This window comes from Anolis carolinensis, chromosome 4 (genome assembly GCF_035594765.1).
Source record: "Anolis carolinensis isolate JA03-04 chromosome 4, rAnoCar3.1.pri, whole genome shotgun sequence".
Classification (NCBI taxonomy): domain Eukaryota; kingdom Metazoa; phylum Chordata; class Lepidosauria; order Squamata; family Dactyloidae; genus Anolis; species Anolis carolinensis.
The window spans coordinates 132,739,947-132,762,610 of NC_085844.1; the positions used below are offsets into that span (position 1 = coordinate 132,739,947).

The following is a 22,664-nucleotide window of genomic DNA, read 5'->3' on the forward strand; positions in this document are numbered from 1 at the left end:
CTTAACATTGCTCAGCTACATATATATTCATTTGTGACTTTGCCTCAACATCAAAGGAAAATAAAATTTAATCACAATAAATAAAGTGAAACAATGCACATGCCCTCAATTTGTACAATTTATTTACATCAGCCATAAATAAGGATAATGGGAGCTATTTGCCACATCTGGAGGATACTAGCTTGGGCAGACAATTATCTGACTGGGACAGAGGAGCAATCCACTAAGCTATTGGTTTTCTTGGCACTAGCATTCCTAGGCAGGGAGCCAATGGTCCTTTTCAGTTAAACCAAAGTCTCCTGTCTCCTTCAGTTTAAAAAATCTTGACTTGTCAGCTAGATGCATTTTAGTTTCTTCAAGTCTTCATTTTACCTAATCAAACTTTCCAAACTATCATTATTTTATTTCTTTACCTTAATTCCATTATTTCACTTCGTTAAAATAGGTAAGATTGTAATCATGGCCACAGAGATGACAAACATGACAAAGGAAAAAGGTTTAATCAGATCAGAGATATGAAGGGAAATCATTTTTCAATAACGGAATGTTGTTTTAACAGGCTGGTGTGGGGCCAATGAATACACCATTAATAAAGCTCCCTAGATTCTGTATTACCAGTCATCTATTGAAGGGGCTCCTGTTTTCCAATTTCTTGCCATTTCTATCCTGGTGACTGCGATTAGAAAGCATACCAATTATTTATATTACAGGTTCTTACTCTCACCAGAAATATTAACAAGAGAACATGGCAAAGTACAATAGCTCGTTTAGTAATGTCTGCGAGAACAGAAATTACTTTCACACAGAATGTGTTCCCTTCATACGGGAAAACCACAAGAAGGGGAAGTGAGACATAAAATAAAGCAGGAAATTGATTTATTAAAGATTCCTCTCATGGCCTGACTGTTACCTTAATTTTGGAGACTATATAAAGGGAACATTTCTTTATAAAAGCTGATCAAGAGAAGGGCTGATGTGGCTTTTTAAAAAAGCACATGAAGCTGCACCTTCAGTACTGAAAGCTATGTCATCTTCAGTGTTAGGTCACACTGCAGTTTTATGGGTAAAAGATATTATGAAAGGTACAGAACTAGAAGAACAAGCATTACATAGAGTCTTACAGAGAATAAAAAGATCCTTAGAATTTGTGGCCGATGTAGGCTACAATGCAATGCTTAACAGCATGATGCAGCATATATGCAATCACAACTGTAAGGTCTCTGGTTGAAACAATGGAAAGCTGATCATATATCACGAAATAACCACATTTGTCCCATTTAGGACAAATTGCTGGGAAAGGGATTACTAGAGGGGAGAGAAAAGAAATGTGTTACACCTGCCAATTTAGACGAAGAGATTTGAGAGAAATACATTTCGAGGAAATTACAATTCATACTTTTACTTTTGTGAAGAAAGAAGTAGCAGCAGGCAAGCAGAATAAAAACATTAAAACATGGTTTAAAATGAGAAATTGATTTAGAAGACGGGGACAGCATTCCAGATCTCTACAAAGTAGAAAAGGAAATGTCAGTACAAGAAAGTGGGAGGACACAAAACTGACTACCTTTTGGCACTGATAAGGGGAAGGCTGTTTGGAAGACACTGGAGAAGCATAAGATTGATGAGCGAACTAAGCGGTCACTTCAGGATACAAAATTTTATTGAACAATATTCCAAGAAGCAAATATCTTCCGTTTCCATTTCTAAGATATCACAAGAAAAGGACGGTGGTGTTATATGAGATTCAATATCTAAATGAAATGACAGGAGTCTTCAAACCTTTTAAGCAGAGTTCATGGGCCCTCAGATTGCTGGGGCACCGGACTATAATTTGAAAAAATATATGAATGAATTCCTATGCACACTGCACGTATTTTATTTGTAGTGCAGAGAACATGAACAAACAATAGAATGTTTAAAATGAACCAACATGAACTTACCAGTATTTCAATGGGAAGTGTGTGCCTGTTGTTGTTGTGTACTTTCAAGTTTTTTTAGACTTGGGGAGACGCTAAGGGTGGAAAGGGGGGGGCAGGTTAATGACCTTGGAGGACTGCATCTGGGCTGCAGCCTTCAGAACTGAAATAGAAGCTACAGAGGAGTCAAAGAGGAGTCCTTATCTTTTTTAAAGTACAAGAGCAATGAAATTCATCGCCTGATGCTGAATCTGAGATACCTCAATGTGTTTCTGAGGTATCTCAGACTCAAGATGTAAACACTAACATTGATAAATGAGAATTTAAGAGTAGGGGATCATTTGATTTCTAGCGATTTGAGTGAAGCCTATCTACATATACCAATGACATAGGAACACTGGAAATATCTAAGATTCAAATACCTGGGACGTCACTTTCAATTCAGAGCTATGCCTTTTGGTCTCTCATCATCTCCCAGAGGGTATAAATGCCCCTAAAGCTTTCCTGAAACAAAAAGGGATTCAGGTTTTCCTATCCTTGGGTGACATTTTAGTAAATGCAAAGTCAATTGTGAAATTACACTTGGATATGAAGGAAACAGATCCTAACAAAGTGTACAACAAATTTGGGAGCTTTGATTAGCACTATGAAGGGCACAGACTTTGTCAGTAGAGAGGAAGGAGGAAATGAGTCAGATGTTTCATGGCTAGCAAAGGTACAGTCAGCATAGTTCTTTACTGGCTCTTTACTTTACTTTACTGGCTCTTTACTAGAGCTTTTAATTTATGTTAATTTTGTCAATATTTGTATGTATGTATTTTTATCTTTTACAATTTTATCTTGTAAATCGCCTAGAGCATCGTGGATGGAGGGCGATTAATAAGTAATTAAATGATGATGATGATGATGATGATAGTTAATGATACTGTCCAGAGTAAAGGGCCTACTAATACTGGCCATACAGCTAGTACCTTGGGGTTGTTTTCAGGAGAGCTTGTGTTCCTGCATGGCAGAATCGGGTTGGACTGGATGGTCCTTGTGGACTCTTCCAGCTCTATGAGTCTATGAAACTTACAATATCTGGGGAAGTGGTAACTTAACAATTGAGGCTTTATAAGTTTATAAAAAACTAAATTGAGAGAGTGGTCTTCAATTTAACTGAAAGGCCATGGCAAACCTCCTCTGAATAAATCTTGCCAAGAAAATTCAAGTGACAAGAAAAATAGTACTGGTGCTATGGAGCAATGTTGACAAAAATGACTAAACTATAGTAAGAAACTATTGTGTTGACTGTGTATATAAGGAATAGAAAACGATTATGTGTGTTAACAGATGCAGTAATTTTTTTTCTGTGTCAGGAGCAACTTGAGTCGCTTCTGGAGTGAGAGAATTGGCCAGGGGACGCCCGGATGTTTTTGATGTTTTTACCATCCTTGTGGGAGGCCTCTCTCATGTCCCCGCATGGAGCTGGAGCTGATAGAGGAAGCTCATCCGCGCTCTCCCCGGGTGGGATTCGAACCTGGCAGCTTTCAGGTCAGCAACCCAACCTTCAAGTCACTTAGTCCACTATGCCATCTGGAGGCTCCGATGCAGTAAATGGCACACAGCCACACCATTTTGAGCTTGAATCGGTTGTCAGTTTTCAGAGCACAATACATAGAAGCAAAGATGTTTAGCTGATCACCCTCCAAAAATCAGCAAGGAAAGGAATTACAGCATCAACATAGTCATCTGTAAAGTTAAGTGATCTCACATGAAAAAATCTTACATTTAACTAATGTTAGAAGCCATATAAATCAAAAAGAAAACTTCAATAACTTTGGTCTTCCAAACAAAATGGATGCTGGAACTATTCATTAGTAGTTTGGGTGGGTAGATTTGTTCAGCTTCCCCTATTTTAGCTTACTAGCAAATAACGAAATTATTTTGTCACTTCCACTCTTCAGTGCCAAATCACAGGCTGACAACCCATTGGCATTCTTCTTTGTAACATCTGCATTGCATCTGTGGAAAGAACATCTGTTTAAGAAAAGGTTCTGGCTGATAGATATATGGGAAAGATAGGCATCCAAAACCAGAATGCCTAATTTGAATGTGGGAACATGTCACTTCATGTTTGATCTCAGTGCTCCTTCCAAATCAAGAACCTTTCTACAGATTTACTCAACTTACCCTAGCAAAGCTTCAATGCACTTCCATCCTTTCATTCCAAGCAAGACTGCTTCATGAAGGGCTGTGTTGTTATGTCTGTATGAAGTGAAAGGGAGGAAAGGAAATAATATAAACAGAAGCCATTCATTGTAATACAAGAGTAAAGAGGGAAGCCTTCTGATAGGTAATATCAACTATTTTACTAAAGCACCAGATATTAGCTTTTTCCATATCTGGTAACCATCTTTATTGCAATAGATAAAATTAGCCAACTTTTAGTTTCTCTTCTTGTTTCTCTTCCACTTTGTTCAACATTCATTATTTTTGCCATTTAATAATAATGTATTATTATTATTATTATTATTATTATTATTATTAATAATAATAATAATAATAATAATAATAATAATAATTTTATTTCTTACCAACCTTTCTTCATGGCTCGAGGCAGATTACAACATTCAAATGCTAACTACAAAATCTTGACACAAGGTTAATGTCAACAGGTTGTCAAAGGACAACCTTATTTAAAATAGCTAAAAACAGCCTATTAATATGCTGCTTAGTGTATTTTCCTGTGCAATATTGTTTTCCGTGTTTTTGAGTCGTAGCGATTGCTAGCAACAAAAGGGAAAAAAACCGGAGATCCTGGAAAAGGGCAGAAGAAATTAATGCTAAAGTTGCATAAAGTTTCCAAAGCTCAAGGAAATAGTGACCTAATGCTAAATGAACAAAACTGAAATGCCTGTTAGGAAATGAAAATGTACATTTGTGACTGTAATGTAGTCCAGTGCATGTCAGATGTCCAAATCTATTTAGTATGAAATTAATTTGGTCAGGTTCTTTAGCAAAAGTAGACAGTTTGAAGAGAACTTCACTAACAAAATGAAGTTCAACGGGACAAATGCAAGATACTCCACTTAGGCAGAAAAAATGAAATGCAAAGATGTGGGATGCCTGGCTCGACAGCAGTACATGTGAAAAAGATCTGGAGTCCTCGTGGACAGGTTAAACATGAGCCTACAATGTGATGCGGCAGCTAAAAGAGCCAATGGGATTTTGGCCTGCATCAATAGCGTATAGTATCTCGATACAGGGAAGTCATGCTACCCCTCTCTTCTGCCTTTGTCAGACCACACCTGGAATACTGTGTCCAATTCTGGGCACCGCAATTGAAAAAAGATGTTGACAAGCTGGAATGTGTCCAGAGGAAGGTGACTAAAATGATCAGAGTCTGGAGAACAAGCCCTATGAGGAGCGGCTTAAAGAACTGGGCATGTTTAGCCTGCAGAAGAGAAGGCTGATAGGATATATGATGAGGATCATGTATCAAGATGGGGGCCCCTGGTGGCACAGTGTGTTAAAGCGCTGAGCTGCTGAACTTGCGGAGCAAAAGGTCCCAGGTTCAAATTCCAGGAGCGGAATGAGCGCCCGCTGTTAGCCCCAGCTCCTGCCAACCTAGCAGTTTGAAAACATGCAAATGTGAATAGATCAATAAGTACCGCTCCGGCTGGAATATGTTCAGAGGAGGGCGACTAAAATGATCAAGGGTCTGAAGAACAAGCCCTATGAGGAGTGGCTTAAAGAGCTGGGCATGTTTAACCTGCAGAAGAGAAGGCTGAGAGGAGACATGATGAGAGCCATGTATAAATATGTGAGGGGATGTCATGGAGAGGAGGGAGTAAGCTTGTTTTCTGTTGCCATGGAGACTAGGACACAGAACAATGGCTTCAAACTACAGGAAAGGAGATTCCACCTGAATATTAGGAAGAACTTCCTCACTGTGGGAATTGTTCAGCAGTTGAACACTCTACCATGGAGTGTGGTGGCGGCTCCTTCTTTGGAGGCTTTTAAGCAGAGGCTGGATGGCCATCTGTGAGGGGTGCTTTGAATGTGATTTTCCTGCTTCTTGGCAGGGGGTTGGACAGGATGGCCCACGAGGTCTCTTCCAACTCTATCATTCTATAAGTGAATAATTGCACATGTAAGCACCAAAACACACAAATGCAATACCTAGGTAGCTTTATCTTAAGCCTTTCTTGCTGGAGAGCCTGCCAGAATTCAATTGGCAACTTTTCATTGACTGCCCCAAGACTGTGGAATGACTTGCCAGAAGAGATTTGACAGCTAAACCAGCTGTCGGAATTTAAGACACAAATGAAGACCCATTTTACTAGCATGTCTAACAGGTCAATTTTAAGTTGGGAATTTTTCATCTGCATGTTATCAGTAGATTTTAATTTGTTTTTTTTAATTCTGTGTATCTTTTTGTATGTTTTCTAATAGTGTTTTATCTCTTGTTTTAATGATGTTGTATGCCACCTTGAGCCACAGGGAGAGGCGGGTAATAAATTCATGATGATGATGATGATGATGATGATCCAGTCACAGAACTGTTCTGTCACTTTGCCTTCTTATGCCTCCTCAACAAGACACAATATTTTTTTTTCTTAGCACACAATGGAAACAGATTGATTTATAATTAATATTTTGTTGGTTCCTTGACAATTTCAATCACTGCTTCAGGATGATCAATATACAGAATTATTTCCCCATGACAGACAAATAGCAAGTGATAGACATGCCAACTAGTTTGGCCAATGGATTGTGACCATTATGTTAAATGGCAATACTGCACAATTAAACAACAAGGGGGGTACTACCCTGTTTCCCTGAAAATAAGACATCCCCAGAAAATAAGACCTAGTAGAGGTTTTGCTTAATTGCTAAATATAAGGCCTCCCTCGAAAGTAAGACCTAGTAAAGTTTTTGTTTGGAAGCATGCAGGATCGGTAAATGTACATACCATAGATTGTAGATACATGGAAATAAAGGTAGTAACAAGAAGAAATAATAATAATAATAATAATAATAATAATAATAATATAATAACTTTATTATTGTATCCCACCTCCATCTCCCAGAAGGGACTCAGGGCAGCTTACACAGAGATAAGCCCAACAACAACATAAATGTACTTACAAACAGAAATTTAAAACAGTAATTTTAAAACAGTATAGCAATAAAATATAATATAGAAATTCTTGAAAGGATTCACAGTTTGGTTATGCTGTTTTGTGATGACAACTACTGTACAGTAGATAATAAATTTTCATTTTTAAAAATTCTACCATAAATGTGAATTCGTCTTTGTGGAAAAATAAGACATCCCCTGAAAATAAGACCTAGCGCATCTTTGGGAGCAAAAATTAATATAAGACACTGTCTTATTTTCAGGGAAACAGGGTACTATTGATTACAGTAGTGGCAGGCAAATGGCTGAGACTGCGTATCCTCATACAAAATGACATTCCACATGCAATTCCATTTTCTTGATCCTGAACTAAATGTGGATGTTGTGCATGTGACAAAAATATCCATTGGTGAACATGCACATTTGTAAAAACAGGATTCCAGCCAATGTTTGCCATGGCAGAATAATATAAGAAAGAGCTGCACATTAGTATGGGGTACTGTTAAAGCAACTTGTTCAGACAGCAGTATAAGCCTCATAGTACACAGAAATGTTCAAATAGTGAAGGAACTATGTAGATCTTTCATACAGTACTTGTAGCTCATCTTGTATGCTTTCTTCTGCAAATAAATATTAAAGATCATACAAGCATGAAGTAGTTTAGTATACATACAGTCCTGATGGATGGTTGATGTCTGCACCTTTTCCTATAAGAACAGGAATAACCTCATGATGATTGTTCAGAACTGCTAATGTTAAAGCTGGTTGATCATCACTATTGGTGCAGTTGGGGTCGGCTCCCTGGAGATTAGCAGAAAATGAGACAAACATTTTTTGTTTATTGAGTTTGTACCTTCCTCCCAATATGGGGCCAAATATGAGATGTGTTATGCAATAATTGTCAGATTTAATGTGAATCAAGTGGTTTATAATTTTGGCTAAGACCATGAACTTTTTCCCCCAAGTATCGACATCTGCCAGATTAGGGATCAAAATAAATAAACATTATTTAGTATTAAAAATTTCTCCTGTTTATGCTATATACTTTGCAACTTAAAGGAAAGATAATTTGATAAAAAAGAAGTGGCTATATATAAATCTACTAGAAGTAGTGGCAGTGGCAGTGGCTTGGCAGGGAGCTTAAGCAGTTTAACACCGTTTCTCCACTGACTGACTGCTTTTTAATTTTAAGAGGCTTAAAAAAAACCCAACATTTCTTTGAAATGTTTCTATGCATTTTAAATTTTCATTTTCAGTAAGAGGAATGAAAAGAGCAGGAGACTTTTCTCTCAGAAGCATCTTATAATGTATTCCACCTAGAAAAAATTGTGGAAAAGGTCAGAACTGCCTAATATTCTCACAAATGCCTTAAAAGTAGGGAAAAGGTGGGGGGGATTTTCTTTCAGAGAATCCTATTAAAGATATTGAAAAATAACCATATATGGAGCTGCAAGAAGATTATTTTGTCACATTGAACACTTATATCAACTAGCTCCTTAATACAAATAAAACAACAAAACTAAAAGAAACAACCTGTGAAACATTAGAATTAGGAGTCTCCCATGAAACAGTTTTCACAACTCCTTATCTGAGAGCCTAAACACACCAAACTTTGTGACTGATTTTTTTTTTTTTCGTGTCAGGAGCAACCGGAGTTGCTTCTGGAGTGAGAGAATTGTTTAGCAAACAAATTAAACAGTACTCTTGTCTGATATGCTTGCCAAATAGAAACCTTTCTACTTTCTATATTTTGTCTTATCAGAGGCCTCTTGCCTGAAGTATAAATAATGCATCAGCAAAAGAGAGCCAAACAGAAAGATAAAAAATTAATCTGTTGCTTCCTTCGTTAATGTGGTGCCATATTTTGAAGAACATGTGTTTTCCTACCTTACTGATATTTTATGAACAAAGTAATATAGATTGCTAGGATGTAATCAAAACTTTACCTCGTCAATTAGTTGTTCTATTAAAAAGGGTTCTCCGTGTCCTTCTGAGCCTACTTCCTTCAGTAACTGCCTTGACTCAGACTGGAAAAAAGACAAACCAAACAGCTAATAGGGACTTTCTTGTTAATATACAGTACAGGTCAAATATTTTCTTTCAGACCACAAAAACAAATATATATTTTATGTGTGTATGTGGCCAAATTACATTTGTCAATAATGTAATTTCAAGAAATAAAAAGAAAACATAAAGCTGGAACACACCTCAATAATATAACCCCATGCCCCAACATCTCAGAGATTCTGGCCTCATTGAACGGAGTTTGACAAATTAGAGAACACAGCATCCTTGTATATGTTTCACAACAATCTTGAGACGTGTCTGACAACTGTGTACAGTTCTTTTCACACTCATCTCCAAGACCATGCAGTGTGTGTCTATCACATGAAAGTGGGGGAAAGCGGGGGAAAGTGAGGGAACAGTCTTCTTTCGTTCCCTAGCTTGTCTTTGCATCTTGAGGGATAGCAGCCATCCCATGTCCTTTCACCGCCTTTCGTTGCTTCCATCCAGATTCTCTCTAACGTCTGTTGTAACAGACTCCTGAAAATGCAGTCTTATCTCTGTTTCCCTGCACTGCCACAATAACGTAACATGGACAACCTACAGAAGTGTCCTTGTGATGGCTTCCATGGGCCTCCGTTTCAGCAGTGCAGAGAGAAGACTGCATGGAATGAAGTCTTAAGTGGCAAAATTTTAATGAAAGTCAAGCCTTTTGAAAATATTTTACCATACATATTTATGGACACTACAACATTAGCTAATTATGATGCAACTGAGATAAACTGGTCCAAGCATAGGTATTTTTTCAATGTCCTTGAGTGGATGGATCTAGAACTGGTCTGGATAGCGGTAAACAGATGTAATCAGATGATATTATCTACAACCCACTGGGGCATAGCAGTTTTCCTCAGTGGCTCCTGTAGTTCAGTATTCAGTACAACTCTTCTATGTATGCAAATAAAAAAAGTTTTCTTTCCCCCAGAATGGAATTATGAACCAGCTATATAATGATAAATATTCCAACTTGTTGCCAATTGATATAACTTGGCTGGTAGCATGACCTTCCTAAACATGAACTATTTTGCTTCTCCTGATCAGAAAGTTGATGCCATCATCAGTGTCAATTTCTAGTTGGAAGGGTACAAACTAACATGTGAATACATTTGTATAAAATGTAGTCCTCCATTTCATGTCTTCTTTTATATTTCCCCAAGCTACTATAAAATCACTCTTTCAAGAAGTTCATATAGACTTTCTTTCAAGTTAAGACTGTATGCAAACAGTCCTCCTAAGACACTTTGATTCATGATCCAGAAAATGTACATTAATTCCAGGTAAAGTTCCAGATTAGATCAGGTGCTTCTAGGAAGGAGGCACCTGCAGCTCTCAGTTAAATGGCTCTGTGCATTCTTTTAGACTTAGCTAATATCTTTTGGTTTAACAAAATAAAATAAATGCAGAAGAAACAATGATTAAATTTAATTTGGCTACAGTTTAAATGTCACAAAATTGTCTACAAACGAGGCAGTAGAATGACCACAAAGCAAAAAAACAAAACCTAACCAATAATTTAAAAAAAAAAAAACCAAAGTCCTCTGCTAGAGCAGTTGTTCTCAACCTGGGGGTCCCAGATGTTTTTGGCCTACAACTCCCAGAAATCCCAGCCAGTTTACCAGCTGTTAGAATTTCTGGGAGTGGAAGGCCAAAAACATCTGGGGACCCCAGGTTGAAAACCACTGATCTAGAGGCATTCTAACTGCCAGTCCCTACTTGATAATACCATGAATTTCTACAACAGCTATTGACAGAGCTCTCATATCTGGCCTTATATGAGTCATTGGTAACATGTGAGTATAATATATTGGCTGGGACATAACTGTGTTGAATAACTGTGGTCCAGCCTGACAAAAACATATTGGGGAGGCAAGAACTAATGTAGGAGGACACTGAGAATATTGCCAAATCTTCCACAACAACACTCAGATAATCACCATCCAGTTTTAAATATGCAGTTAAAGGCTTACCATTAAGTTTTTTTCTTAATATTATAGAAAATAGATTCTAATTTTGAGAAGACAAACATGATAAACTCAAGTAGATAAATATTCCAGGGAGCTTAGCATTTTTTCCTTAAGCACTGACTGGCCAGCTAGGTAGCTACCTCCTGAAAATGGCATTAAGAAGATATCCATCCAATTTAGCCTAATCCTGAGCATATCATAATCAAAGCTCCACGAACACTGACATTTTTATTATCATGCCTATGGCCACCCAATAAATCTGTCCCTTTAAGTAAGTAAACATCATTTCCAAAACCAATAAATGTAAATTAAAGTCGGTGGAGCACAGTGTAGAGCAAAAAGAACAAAGATAAAGAAGAAGAAAAAATCAAATTAGCTCGGGGATTTAAAGCAAGACAGCCAGATGTAACATATCACAATAATCAAGTATGGATGGTAAAAGAACAAAGCAGAATATTTGTTGAAATATTCTATCAATTGAAAGAAAAAATGGACACTAGGGATTTTTTAGAAGTCCAAAGTGATAAAGTATAGTTGTAACAAAAGTGGAAGAACCACAACATGGATCCATATTTGGTTGAAAAATTGTACCTAGTGTGCTATCATTAATGTCAAACTTAATGTAGTCTTGAGTGGAGTGTCATGGGACTTGTCCCCCATGAGCTGCTGTTCAATAAATGTTTAATAAATGACTTGGATGGGGGCACAGAAAGGATGTTAATTACGTTTTCAGATGATACAGAATTGACAAATTGCAAACTACATGCATCTCATGGGATACAAAAACATGGGACAAGCTTCAAGTGATATCTAGTCCAACCCTCCCAGCACAGAAATTTGTCACAAAGTGCTCTCTAGAGTTGAACATCCAAGCTCTCTTTAAACATTTCCAATGAAAGAGAGTACATTACCTTAAAAAGAAAAGTATTCTAGTATTGAACAGCTCTTATAAATAAGTTCTAATATTTAGGCAGAATTTCCTTTCTTGTCATTTAAACTCATTGATTTAGTTCCTACACTCTAAAACAGATGAAGCTTCAATTTTTTTTTAACCTTCATCCAATTTATTATTGATAGAGATACTTTTATTGGCCAATCAAAATGTAAGCTTTCAAAACTCCATTGGTTTCTTCATCAGGCAAAATATGTTTGATAATCAATACAGAAGAAAAGTGACATTTTGTATCACATGTTTCTGTTTAATTAGTCTGGAGGGATATCAGTGTAGCCAAAGGTCACTTCCTTTTGGCCATGTCAGTAAAATTTAAACCCCAGCAGCAGTAAAGTAACTCCTCCTGATATCTAGGCTGTGTCTGTATTTGGTGAAGGCACAGGACCTTTTCTTAAGCCAAGAAAATTTCTTCTTGTTATGGATTCCTCTCTTGGGGAAAAATCTGGCATCTTCAAATCTGGGTAACAGCTGTTGGTCATATTGCAAAATAAAACAAAACCCACTAAATAGAGCTATCTTTACTAGCCAAACAAAATGTAGTTTCAAAAGTTTGCATGAAGTGTTCTGTGCATTCTGTCTGGCCAATAAAGGCATTCTTATTTTGTATGTTTTGTTATATTTTGCTGTATGCTGACATGGCTACCACAGATATGTTTCCTATCATAAACCTGGTAATCAATGCCACCATGTTTACTTCACAAAATATGCACACATATTTATCATCAGTTTCAAATTATAGATACGAAAGAAAAAAATGAGAAGCTTTCTCAATCTGATCTGAGAGGGTATGCTGGTCCCTTCTTAAGAAATCAACAAATGTGTCTGCCCAGGTATTACTTCTTCAGAAGGAAATGCTTTGAAGGCAAGGCAAGACCTTGTATGATAACCTGCAGACAGTAGGATTGTTATAGGAGTTTTTAGCAAAACTAAAGGATAAGGCAAGGAAAAATCTGTACACCAAAAGGGGAAAAATATCTAAAAGAAGAACCCCCCCCCACTGTATAATAGTCTATATTTCCCCACCTAAAATAACATTTTTCAGAAGAGATTCATCTTTAAACCAACGATATATATTGCAGCACACCCCCATAGGTCTAACCTTCAAATTAAAAACATATACCTACATTAAGCATATCTTCTTTTTCTAGAGAAGCTCTTGTTTCTGTCATCTTTTTGCTGTTCTTGTTGAGACTTGATATTCTTCTTGCTAAAATAGAGAACAAAGTGTTGAAATTCAAGCAATATCAATAGTACAGCATGGCAGCATGATACACTGTCATCCTTGATTAAGAAAATTTTATTAAAAGAAATCATTTCATATTTTCTAGGTTTCTCTAGATTCAGAACAAATCCCATATGCTGTCACCCAGAAAACACATTCTATTTATATTTTATATCAACCCATATGACTCTGTGAACTTTGGCTGGCTCCTGTAAACCAATATGGATGTTTTATGCCTAGGTTTTATGTCATTATATAATTTTGTTTGCTTATGTTTTGTTTAATTTATTGATGTTAGGTTCTAATTTTATGTTTCCATGTGGGGTTATTCTGGATTATTTTGTCGGTAAGGTGGTTGTTTTATAAAGGCATTGAATATTTGCTTTTTTGTATATTGGAATCTGCCTTGTCCTCCTAGGGAGATAGGGAGGAATCTAAAGAAAGTTTATTATCATCATCATCATCATCATCATCATCATCATCATCATCATCATCATCATCATCATCATCATCATTATAATTGCAGGATTTGGTTTCTGGAAAGAAAGAAAGAAAGAAAGAAAGAAAGAAAGAAAGAAAGAAAGAAAAAAAGAAAGAAAGATGGATTAACGGGTGATGGATGCGGGACTTTTCTGAATCCTTGTGCTTTCAGACTTGCTGGTGACCAAATTGGTGTATATTTGTGTTCGAGAATAACATTTGAGATCCTGCATCAGAGGCTATGGCTTTACAAAGATGCATCTAGATCCCTGACATGATATGCAAACCCTCTAGTAAATTGTAAGAATGTATATTGGGGCATCCTGCATTGCCTTTTATGGCGCTATGGTGTTCACTGTTTAACAGGCACATTGCTGGTTCCACTTGCACAATGGTTTTAAAGTCATCAGAATACAAACATGGTACATTGTCGCAATTCACCTTTACATATTTATAAGTCAATTTGCAATGACAGAAATACCTAATGAGACACCAGCCAACATTTTAAAAACAATGTAGTGTTAAAACAATATTTCCAAAAGCAGCTAATATTTCCTCTTCTCTTGTTGCCAAGTGGCTATTCTATTCAGGGCTTGCTCTACCATTAGTAAACTTTTCCAGGAGTATTTTACTGTCAGAATGTGCAACTTTAACTCTATGTAGGCTGACTTCCCTCTCATCAAATCACCAGAATACAAGAACATTCATCTGAACTGGCTTGAATTTTATTTAATCCCTTCTACCTGGTTTGATGGGGCTCAGACCATAATCATCAAATGTCATGGGTTTGCTGGTCAAAATATCCTGGGGAATAATAAACAATGTATTATTTATTATATGACAGCTTAAGTTTATGTGAAAAATATCATTGTAAAGACTAGTGTAAAATTCTGTTATAGGGAGCCCTGTGACCTATCAATGCTTTTCAATTTAATGACCAGTACACGCAGACAAGCATTCCTAAAACAAATTTTTCACATTATTCATTTTTCTTAGGGCAATTTATATGCACCCCATGTGTCATCTCCCTGTTCCTAGATGATCTGCTTCCCCCTGCTGCTCAGCACTGGGAATAGCTAAGGAACATGCAGATTTCCAGCACAAATCAGATCCTAGGAGAGGGTTGAAAATGGGATCTCAGTGACCAAGGGACAGGGAGGGAGATATATACAGTAGAGTCTCACTAATCCAAGCCTCGCTTATCCAAGCCTCTGGATAATCCAAGCCATTTTTGTAGTCAATGTTTTCAATATATCATGATATTTTGGTGCTAAATTCGTAAATACAGTAATTACAACATAACATTACTGCATATTGAACTACTTTTTCTGTCAAATTTGTTGTATAACATGAAGTTTTTGTGCTTAATTTGTAAAATCATAACTTAATTTGATGTTTAATAGGCTTTTCCTTAATCCCTCCTTATTATCCAAGATATTCGCTTATCCAAGCTTCTGCCGGCCCGTTTAGCTTGGATAAGTGAGACTCTACTGTATAATCCTTTATTTTTAGAATAGAAATGCAGGTGGGTGGAGATCACTGCTTCCAGCTACATTAGCTCCTCACAGATCACACTAAATTTGGATTTTTTTACTCTTTTTATTTCCCTCATGTGCTGAAATTATGCAAAACATGAATATAAATTTCTTACTTCTATTTTCCATGTCATACATCATTTTTTTTTACAAGTGTGAGTCAAACATTTAGATTTTAAATTGATTTCGTGTCAGTCTCCTAGCCATATGAATCAATTTAGCACCAAGGAATACTATACCTTCTTTCCAATCATTTTTCAATATCGTTTATGGGGGTAACAGACTGGCACTTGCTCATCATAGTCGCTTTCTCTCTTAGCACTTTAGCTCCATCATGTTTTTTTTTTATACCAAGTACTCTGTATGCAGAACTGGGGTTTACCTCTTACATGAGATGAAAAACATCAAATCTGGTAGCCAGTAAAGTCATTATGGCATTCTTTTGTGCCCAATTTACTTTGTAAAGAAAGCATAAATGACTGAGTTCATATTTTAAGTAAGAAAAAGTAGGGCATTTTGCTAAGCTGGCTATCTTACTAGTTTAGTGCCCCCCCCCCCATTTCAAAAATAATTAAAATAGTTGTTAACCTTCAAGCTCGATTAGTCTGCCATTAACTAATTTGAACTATTGAGATCTCTTATCACAAAACTACAGCTTTATCATGTTTTGCAATGCAGATTTACAAACTGACCTTATTTCCAGCAAGTGCATAATTTATCTGGAGGCTAACTTGATAATCATCTTTGTGAACTATAGCAGAAATAAGCTGTAGAAGAAAAAGCAACAGTTGGCTTTTCATTTCTTTTTATTCAAAAAGAAAATGACTATGAGGATTTATTTTACTTATTTAGACAAAGAGAAAATATAAAGAGTCAGAGTGTTTTTAAAGTTCTTTGAAGTACACAAAACTGGTGAAAATGTATGTTTAAAATGAAAGAGAAAAGCAGTAGAATTAATAGACCAAATACAGTGTTTGCACTGATAGTAAAAGGCGAAGTCTCAGTGGGGGGAGGTGGGGGGTGGGAGGAAAGGGGATTACTGAAAAAAGATGTGATTCTCTCCACATCTAATCCCATCAATCACCAACATGCAATGCATGAAAGATTTCCCCGCAGTGCATGTGTCTATTTAGCAAGAAAGGTTTGTCCACTTTAGCTGGCTAATCTTCTCCTCACTTGAATTGTCAATACCTTTTTATGTTAAGACTCTAATATTTCTTATCCGTTCTACCCAAACCAACTAATCATATCATCTGCAACACTATGTAAAATGATTTTTGTTCTTGGGTTATAAATGTCATTTCCTAATTGGTTCTATCATAAAAACATGGAAAAAGTTTATTAAACTTGCAAAAAAGTTGTTTTTGTGGGACATCCTGCAGCACATTTTGCTATAGTTTTTCAATGAATATCTCATTGAGTCTCAACCAATTCAACATAGTTTGTGGCAACCACAAAAACAAAGTTTCTGGAGTATAACAACTACTTTCAAAGTATCACACAATTAAACAGAAATAAAACTTTCAAACTAGGAACAGAAAATTTTTCAAATTTTGTTACATAGTGTAATTACTTAGCCAAGATTTATCTTCTCACTTGAATTGTCAATACACTACATTTTCATGTTAAGATTCTAATATCTCTTATCAGTTCCAACCAAACCAACTAGTAATATCATCTCTAATCCGTCAGTCAAGCACCATGCCATCTTTCACCTTAATTATTAACCCCATATCTATTTTTATTCCAGATCATAGAATTCAGCTAGGTTCCTGCTCAAGAACCCACCTTCCCCATTTGAGGCTCTCCAACTGATGTCCTGAACTCCACGTTATTCTGTGCATAGCTTCTGAGGTGTGCACAGACATGATCAAGTTGCTTTCTCCAATAACCTGTTATAAGGAAATCAAAATGAGAAGGAAGACAATTTCATAGACTAGTTATTAAAAATGGTGTGGAACAATTTTGCTATAAACTGAGAAACACTGCAAATTGATTCAGCTGAATTGTGAACTCTCAACTGGAAGTCTTTAAGAAACCACTATAATTATATGAAACCACAGTGGACAAATTGGTCTGGAGGATAAATCCTTTCCATTGAATACTACATTATCAGCATATGGTAAGATATACCCGGCCACACACAATGAATATTGAAAGTAGTTGGCTCCAGTTTTTTAATCAGAAATCTATTTTTGTTCAAATCAAATAAAATCTTATTTGTTCTACTAGTAGATAGTGTCCAATATTTTGGGATTTTTTTCACATAGGAGACGGTATCACATTCATTTATTATGTCAGAATATCGTGGTATGTCAGTTAGATTTCTCCCCTTATGTAATCCAGAAGCCATATTTCCTTCCTATGCTACATTAATGCAAATTTATCAGACCTCCTTGAAGAAGGTGGAAAAAATATGTTGTGGTGGAGTGAGAAGGGAGGTTCATGGGAAGGCAAAGGATATAAAGAATTCCAATTATAAATGCCAGTAAAGAAGGACAATAGCTCTTTGGAGGGGGGCAGTTGAAACTGAACTTGAATGGAAATGCATAAAGAAAGTACAGTGGCTAAGTATACTGATTTACAGATATTCAATGGTTCCACAACAAGGACGACAAAAACGACAGAACACAAATAAATTAAAACCCTATTGCTAGTTTTTGGATGATATATTTCAAAATAAAGAAAAAGATCAAACTTTTGCTTACCTCTTCCAGGACTGATAGCTGTGAGCAGAGGGTTGTGATCATGTATCTTACTATGCTTCTCCTTTTGAGAAATCAGATCACATTCCTTTTTCTCCAGATGTTTGCTGGATGGATAGAACAAGCCAGTAGTTTGTGTTCCTTGTTCTTTTTTCCCTAGTAAATCTGGTCTTGTTGTTGGCAATGAAACAAGTGATTGCTCCCAGGCCTGCAAGTTATCATTCTGGTAAAAGAGTTCAAATGATAAAACATATACTGTATTATCAAAATACACTAAAATTATCTTCCTGTTTTTCTATATCAAATGGATATACTGTATTTTCTGAGAACAGTCATATTGCTGATATTTTGCAACTTAAAGCAGCATTCATAGACATTCTTGTGAGAGTTCAGAATGCATTATATAAAGAACATTGCCATAATCATTAAAATATCCTTCTAAAGTTGATCAGTCCTCTTTCTGCCAGCAGGCAAATATTTTGTGATTTACCTGGCCCTTTGACTAATAACTAGCTTCTCTATATGTTTTGAATGATTTTGAATTTGCAAAAAATCATTATAGTTGTATTTGTTTCAACCTCAGGTTCCATACTGAGGATGCCTGCCATAGATGTGCCATAGATGTGGGCGAAACGTCAGGAGAGAATACTTCTGGAACATGACCATACAGCCCGGAATACATACAACAACCCTGTGATCCCGGCTATGAAAGCCTTCGACAACACATTTTTGGTATAGAAAAATATTGGATTCATGCCTAAAATGATGAATGAAATTGTTTCATGTTCGTACTGAAAATAGTTTTGAAAATGACAACTGAATATGTAAATTTGGGATGGCATTCAACTAAATTTATTTTCGGTGTAAGCATAAGCTAAAACATCTGATTCTCATCGATACACAGATACAAAGGGGAGCATTGGTGGATAGTCTTTCTGACTACTGACAGCTACAGTAGAGTCTCACTTATCCAACGTTCTGGATTATCCAACACATTTTTGTAGTCAATGTTTTCAATACATCGTGATATTTAGGTGCTAAATTCGTAAATACAGTAATTACTACATAGCATTACTGCATATTGAACTTCTTTTTCTGTCAAATTTGTTGTATAACATGATGTTTTGGTGCTTAATTTGTAAAATCATAACCTATTTTGATGTTTAATAGGCTTTTTCTTAATCTCTCCTTATTATCCAACATATTTGCTTATCCAACGTTCTGCCGGCCCATTTATGTTGGATAAGTGAGACTCTACTGTATTTGTCTATCAATCCTATCTAAACATAATTGAGTGGCACAGATTCAAATTTCATTTTTAAAGCAGGGGTATACTGAATTTGAATAAGATCTGGCATAGACTTTCTAAAAAAGAATTTTAAAAAAGTTTTAAAAGATTTTTCACTGAACCCTTATGATGCTTTTGCAGAATCCGAGAGTTCCATGGAACAGACTGGAAACTGCTGCTCTAGAGTAACTTTCCAGAAGCAGGAAAAAACTTGTTTCAAAAGACCTTTGGGAACTGACAGTTTATTCAGAATTTTGTCTTGTGGCTGGAAAAAAGGCAGAATACTAAAACTAAAACTAATAGTAAAAATTACCCATATACTTTTTTTTATAGCCTCGTGGGTTTGCTCTAATGACACAGATTTAATGTTAGCCACTACATATTGTGATCTACATATATGACTGCTATTTGTATGAAAGAGTATACCTCAGAAATCCCTCTGTATTCTCCAGAAGTCAACTGTAGCATATCCTCAGAGCCCAGCCTGGAGGAGTGTTCAGCTCTGCAGATGCTGCAGAATCTACCATATGGATATTTGCTTGTGCCACACTTGAAACAAGTGAAATTGCATTGATGTTGCCCAGTCTGAGATGAGACAAGAAAAAGAATAAGAAATTGCTGTAGAACAATTATCTATAAATGTATGCTGAGTCCTGGATCTGAAACGGTTTACAAGAACTGTTCTGGAAATTAACTGCGGCCAACAAAGCAAGGAGACTTCATTATGCAAAACACCAAATGTCAGACTTACATGGGATGCCTGCACCTCAGTTCAGCGAATGGTATGGCAAAGAATATTGCCTCTAAGTGCTTAATAGACATCATGAATACTGGCAACTAATAAGACATTTCCTGTATTAATCCGTATAATCCAATTTTAGGGACATCTAAACTAGCCAACTGGAACACTAGAAGATTCTGAACAATTATCTACAGGTAGAAATGGATATAGATGGGAAAGTCTGGAAAACCCCCAGAAAAATTGAGGGGAAAACCTAAGGTTTTTTTCCCCATTTTTTCCTAAAATTCTCAGTTTTTTTCTCCAGACCTTCCCACCTTCCCATGGATGACTTAACAAATTCATCAAACTGTAGGGTCATAACATGTGAATTGCAAAAGGAAAACAAGCTACAGGTTGAACATTACTTATCCGGAAATCCAAAATTCAAAAATCTTCAAAACTTAATTTTTGGATACCCACTTTTACTTTCCAGGAGAAGGCAGCAATGCTTCTAGTCATTCATCGTTTGGATCCTTAACCTCTTTCTGCTGCCAGCTCCCTTATTCGGATTACTGAATGTGGCCACAGCAAAAAGTGCCTCATACAGAAGCAGCAATCTGGGTAGGGGAAGTGGTTGGCAAAGAAGGGTGGTGATTGAACAGAGAAGGGGTCTGGATTTTTTTTCTTGTGCTAAAGTTGTGTTGCTGTGACCAACCAAAGACAAAGTCCCCCCCCCCCCCCGCATATGTAGTGATCATTACAACCTAGAGAGAGAGAGACAGAGAGGGAGGGAGGGCTGCCAGGACTGAGGGAAGTTGCCCAGCTACTAGACAGCCCATATTTCTCCAAGCTGAGACACTTTTCTGGAAACACAATGGCACTAGGTGAAGGTGGTAAGGTGTGCTAGTTGTGTGTAAGAGGCTCAAGAATGGGTGCCATTCATGGTTTCCTAATCCATCCATCTCCATAGGAAAGTTCTAAGTGTATTTTGTCTAGACCTTCTTATCTGACCACGCTCAATACAAACATTGTTTTCAACTAGCATTAAATTTTTAAACGGAAACATAGTTCTTTAAGACTGCTTATGTTTATTTTGTGAAAAAAAATCGTCATACCTTTAGCTCTTCATGTAGATTGCTGTCACAGATGACACACTGTTTAATGTGATCTGGATTTTCTGCTCCACAAACATAGCAGAGTACTTTGCCCTTTTCAAATACAAAAAAAGCACATTTCCCTTAAACTTTATTGCTGAATGCCAGCAATAGATGCAAGATGAACCAGCCATTATTGTACTTTTTACTATAGCAAAATATCATCCTTCCACACTACTCATCCAAGAACTGCTTTTGTGTTGTTCTTTCTTTTAGTACTGAAGCTCAGTATCAAACACAAATTCAAACACAATTGAATTCAATTGTGTCCAGGATCCAACTATGTACATTGGCTGATGGAGGAAAGCATACCATAAAGTCATTCCCATCCTCACATGATTCTTAAACATTCATTATCTACTCTGGAGGCCGAGAAATCCTCTATTATAGCAGTGTTTCAGGTAACACAGAGAGTCGAGAAAAAGTAGTGGGTATGTAGGAACTGCATGGGGAGGAAATCACCTCTGTCTGAATCTGCTAATGGGTTTGTTAGCAGATAAACACAACTGAATTGTGGTCTATAGAAACAGCTTATGAGCTGTAGCTCCAATTTCTGGTTTTGACCCTGTTCTTGTAAATTCACTAACTTTTTAAAATAATGTGGGGTATTTACAGAAAATATTCTGGAGTGTTTATATGGTAGTTGTCCTTAAGTCTATCTATTATTTGTTTTAGTTCATCAGTGGCTTCTCTTGGCTTTTTTGCAGGGAGTGGAGGAAGCAATGTGTTGGCAGCATATAAGTTCCAAAGAAATTCCTTATCTTGGATCTAGGCACCTCTTTATCCTCCCAGATAATACATTCAACTAATTGTGTTATTTCTATGGAAAACAGTAGGGTAATGGGGGCAATTCTATCTTGTATGCCTTTCAAATTGGATAGGTTTAGAAGCTAGTTGGTTAGTCTGACCATAAGTTTAGGACTACTGTACACATTTTTAAAGAAGAGTACAAAAGAACACATTTAAAAAATTACAGCCACTGCATTCTATAGACTCTTTATGGTGCCCATGACAGAATAGTTACTGCTTTCCCTGTTTGATGATTTTAAAATCTTTCTACATTGCACCTAAAAGCTGCCTAATTGAAAAGAAAGCCAATAAAAACTGATTAGTTGGATGTGAATTGTCATAAGGATTTTTAAGTCGTGACTCACACCCTCCCTTTTTTCCTCAGAAGAATTATGGAACTCTGAGATTTCACTCCAATTTGCAAGACTCCAGCATCATTTCTGGACAACATCACAGTTGCACAGTTGAACATTTCTGCATTTTCACATTAGAAAAATAACTATGTTTTTTGCAGCATTCTCGAACTTTAAAACTCTTATTTTCCAGAAGACAAAACTAGTGCCTTTAACATCATTCAGAGGAGATAACTGTCCTTACAAACATTTGAAATATTAATAAAAATGTAAAGATGCATTTGGCAATTCCCACTTTCCCTATTTTATGTATTTTGTAAGGGGGAGTTTCATTTATGGCTGCCAAGCCCTATTATGGGCTGCAGGGGCCTGCATGAGCTGGAACCTTAGCAAAATGCA

The 22,664-nt window shown here is 36.6% G+C and overlaps 1 protein-coding gene and 1 long non-coding RNA gene across 6 annotated transcripts in view; one reads left to right on the plus strand and one right to left on the minus strand.

Moving 5' to 3' along the window:
- The window catches only part of dzank1 (double zinc ribbon and ankyrin repeat domains 1), a 43,053-nt gene that overhangs the window by 2,830 nt on the left and 17,559 nt on the right, over positions 1-22,664 (minus strand). For 3 of the 4 annotated variants that reach the window (XM_062977833.1, XM_008108987.3, XM_062977831.1), the window contains 11 exons: positions 21,085-21,177; positions 19,675-19,833; positions 17,964-18,183; positions 17,044-17,147; positions 15,948-16,022; positions 14,464-14,524; positions 13,143-13,225; positions 8,988-9,068; positions 7,715-7,842; positions 4,089-4,163; positions 106-3,920 (listed from right to left, as the gene is read on the minus strand). In XM_062977833.1, the coding sequence (XP_062833903.1) occupies positions 3,809-3,920; positions 4,089-4,163; positions 7,715-7,842; positions 8,988-9,068; positions 13,143-13,225; positions 14,464-14,524; positions 15,948-16,022; positions 17,044-17,147; positions 17,964-18,183; positions 19,675-19,833; positions 21,085-21,177 (1,191 nt within the window). In that variant the 3' untranslated portion in view covers positions 106-3,808. Of the gene's footprint in view, positions 1-105; positions 3,921-4,088; positions 4,164-7,714; positions 7,843-8,987; positions 9,069-13,142; positions 13,226-14,463; positions 14,525-15,947; positions 16,023-17,043; positions 17,148-17,963; positions 18,184-19,674; positions 19,834-21,084; positions 21,178-22,664 lie in introns of those variants that run through there. The other variant, XM_062977832.1, reaches the window with a different exon arrangement.
- Positions 3,314-21,036, plus strand: LOC134298262 (uncharacterized). Of its 2 annotated transcripts, XR_010005240.1 has the most exons (4): positions 3,314-3,449; positions 17,006-17,377; positions 18,544-18,692; positions 19,390-21,036. It is a non-coding gene; the product is annotated as an uncharacterized LOC134298262 (long non-coding RNA). The 2 variants fall into 2 exon arrangements; XR_010005239.1 differs by having other exon boundaries at positions 18,544-21,036.